The sequence below is a fragment of the Oxyura jamaicensis genome, unplaced genomic scaffold (assembly GCF_011077185.1).
Source record: "Oxyura jamaicensis isolate SHBP4307 breed ruddy duck unplaced genomic scaffold, BPBGC_Ojam_1.0 oxyUn_random_OJ72647, whole genome shotgun sequence".
NCBI lineage: Eukaryota > Metazoa > Chordata > Aves > Anseriformes > Anatidae > Oxyura > Oxyura jamaicensis.
In genome coordinates this window covers 122-2,916 of record NW_023311163.1, presented here as the reverse complement: position 1 = coordinate 2,916, position 2,795 = coordinate 122, and the positions used below count along the sequence as shown (strand labels likewise).

General features: G+C 70.6%; 1 protein-coding gene across 1 annotated transcript in view; it reads left to right on the top strand.

Annotated features, from left to right (window-relative positions):
* Positions 1 to 2,487, top strand: part of LOC118159909 (transcription factor COE4-like) — a 5,727-nt gene extending 3,240 nt beyond the window's left edge. Inside the window, exons 2-6 of the mRNA XM_035314442.1 lie at positions 871 to 1,027; positions 1,167 to 1,230; positions 1,293 to 1,348; positions 1,635 to 1,708; positions 2,334 to 2,487. Of these exons, the coding sequence (XP_035170333.1) occupies positions 871 to 1,027; positions 1,167 to 1,230; positions 1,293 to 1,348; positions 1,635 to 1,708; positions 2,334 to 2,472 (490 nt within the window). The 3' untranslated portion in view covers positions 2,473 to 2,487. The remainder of the gene's footprint in view (positions 1 to 870; positions 1,028 to 1,166; positions 1,231 to 1,292; positions 1,349 to 1,634; positions 1,709 to 2,333) is intronic.
* Positions 2,488 to 2,795: the final 308 nt, after the last annotated feature.

Sequence of the window (2,795 nt, the reverse complement as noted above, 5' to 3'; positions counted from 1 at the left end):
CCTTCTGGGGAGGCAGCGTGGGAACCGGCTCTGGCAGCTCGAGCCCCCCGAGGCTGGTGCTGGGGGGGCCAAGCCCCCCGCCCCCGGCTCGCTCATCGCCCGATGTGTTTTTAATCACGGAAGCGGGGAATTTTTTACATCCCCGTGTTTGTCTTGGCCGCGCCGCCCCGCTGGCTGCCGAGCCGCACGGCGGGGCCGGGTCCTGCTCCCGCGGCCCCCCACGCGGATGTGCGGGGCGGGGGCGGCGCTGGCCCCCGCACGGGCGCTGACACCGCTGCGGGGACGGGGACCACCCGCCGGGCTGGGGACGGTGCCGGCCGTGTGGGTGGCTGCGTGTGCCGGGGGAACGGGCAGTGCCGGAGCTGCCACCCGTCCGCTGGCTTCCCCCGTGCCACCCGTGCCTTGTCACCGTGTGCCACCCGAGCCTTGTCACCCCATGCCACCGCTGCTTTGTCACCGAGTCCTTGTGGGGACAGCAAGGGAGTCCCGTGATGCTGAGCTGCTGGTGCCTGTGTTTGCCCTGACTGTGGCACGTGGTGGGGCCTCACTGCGGCAGTGGGAACTGGGGGGTCCCCGTGGCTGCCCCCCTCTATGCGTCACGGCCTTCGGCCTCGCTCACCGTGGGGGTGAGCTGGGCAGGGGCATGTCCCAGCTGTGGTGCAGGGCTGGGGGCCGTGGTCCTCCCTGCTTCCATCTCTGTAGCATCCCATGGGAACCGGGGACACCCTCGCCCCACGGGCATCACGACGGGCACGTCACGCCGAGTCCCTCCTGGGGAAGGGGCTCAGTGGGGGGATGCAGGCGGCCCTGGGGAGGGGGCGCAGGGCCCCAGCAGCCGCCCCATGCTCACCCCCTGCTTCGTCCCCACAGCGGGGTGGGCCTGGCCCGAGCCCACTTCGAGAAGCAGCCCCCCTCCAACCTGCGGAAATCCAACTTCTTCCACTTCGTCCTGGCCATGTACGACCGGCAGGGGCAGCCCGTGGAGATCGAGCGCACCTCCTTCATCGACTTCGTGGAGAAGGAGCGGGTGAGGCCCGGGGGCACGGGATGGGGGGGGGTGAGACCACCATAGGGTGAGGGGTCTGCAGCTTGGGACTGGGCTGGGGCTGCACCCGGGGGACGGGGACACCCCGCGGCCCCCACCCGACCATCCTCTCCCTCCCCAGGAGCAGAATGGCGAGAAAACCAACAACGGCATCCACTACCGCCTCCAGCTGCTCTACAGCAACGGTGGGTGCTGGGGGGGGGCGCAGGGGCGCGGGCCGGGCTGACCGACCCCTCTCGCCCCACAGGGGTCCGGACCGAGCAGGATCTCTACGTCAGGCTCGTCGACTCCATGTCCAAGCAGGTAACGCTGCGGGGGGGTCCCCGTGTCCCCCCCCATCGGCTGCCCCATCCCACGCAGCCGCCGAGCCCCGCACGTGCACAGGGAGCCGTGCAGGATGGGCACAGCTGTGCACATCTGCATGCAGCGTGGGCGCACACACACACTGATGTGCATGGGCACACGCGCGTGCATGCGCCCCACGCACACCCCACGGCTGTGGGCACGGCCGCTGCTCCCCGCGGGTCCCCATCCCCGCAGCTCCCAGCCTGGCGGAGCCCCCACCTCCCGCTCTTCCCCCCCCCCCCAGGCCATCATCTACGAGGGGCAGGACAAGAACCCAGAGATGTGCCGGGTCCTCCTCACCCACGAGATCATGTGCAGGTAGGGGGCCGGGGGGCTGCCGGCCCCAGCTGCCTGGTGCCAGCGCCGCGGTCCCCCGTGCCCCATTAGAGCCGCTCTTGTTTACCACGCTCACTCGGTGTTTGTGCAAATTAGCGCTCCGTGCCAGCACGGCTAATTGATCTCCAGGAGCCGCGCTAACGACGCTGCGGCCGGGCCCTCTGCTCCCCGTGGTGCTCCTTGGGGTTCGGTCCTGCCGTGTCCCCTGTCCCCGTGGGCAGCGGGAGGCCACCGTGGGAGCATGCGGGGCGTGGGCGTCCCTGGCGCACGGAGCCCCCCCATGGCACCCCACTGCAGAGCCCAGCCTCAGAGCCTGGTGGCACGGCGGGACCAGGAAGAGGGGGCTGCAGCAGGGCACCCCCTGTGGCACCCCAGCTCCCCGTGCCCTGGCACCACTTGGCCGATGTCCCTGTCCCCGGGACCCCCCCAGCCCTGCTTCCCTGGGGGCACGGGCCTGTCCCTTCCATGACTGCCCCCCCACCTCTGCTCCCCAGCAAAGGGATAGGTGATGGGAGGGGGGGTTGTGGGGGTAGGGGTTACCCCTGGGGTCCTGGGGGGCCATGGAGCTGTCCCGGCACCTCTCCCTCACTCTGCTCCTCGCCCCCAGCCGCTGCTGTGACAAGAAGAGCTGCGGGAACCGCAACGAGACGCCCTCGGACCCCGTCATCATCGACAGGTACGGGGCAGTGCCCGGGGGTCCCTGGGGAGCCAGGGCAGGGAGTCCCTGGGCGGGGGGCCGGATATGAGCGCTGCCTCGTTAGCGCTAACGACCTCGGAGCCGCTCTGCTCTCCCTGCTCCCTCTTCTCTGCTGTTTGTGCAACTGGCACAGCAGCACCGGATCCCGCCCTGGGCCCTGGGGGCCAGGTGGGAGCCCCCCCCCCCCAGCATGGGCCATTGCCTGCGGATGGCATCGGGTGGCACCGAACGAGGCAGCGCCTTGTCTCCACCCAGCCACTTGCTCCAGCAGCACCGTGTAGCCCCACGGACCCTCACCCCTGCGTCCCCATGTCCCACATCCCCATGTCCCACATCCCCATGTCCCCACGTCCCCATGTCCCCCGTGTCCCC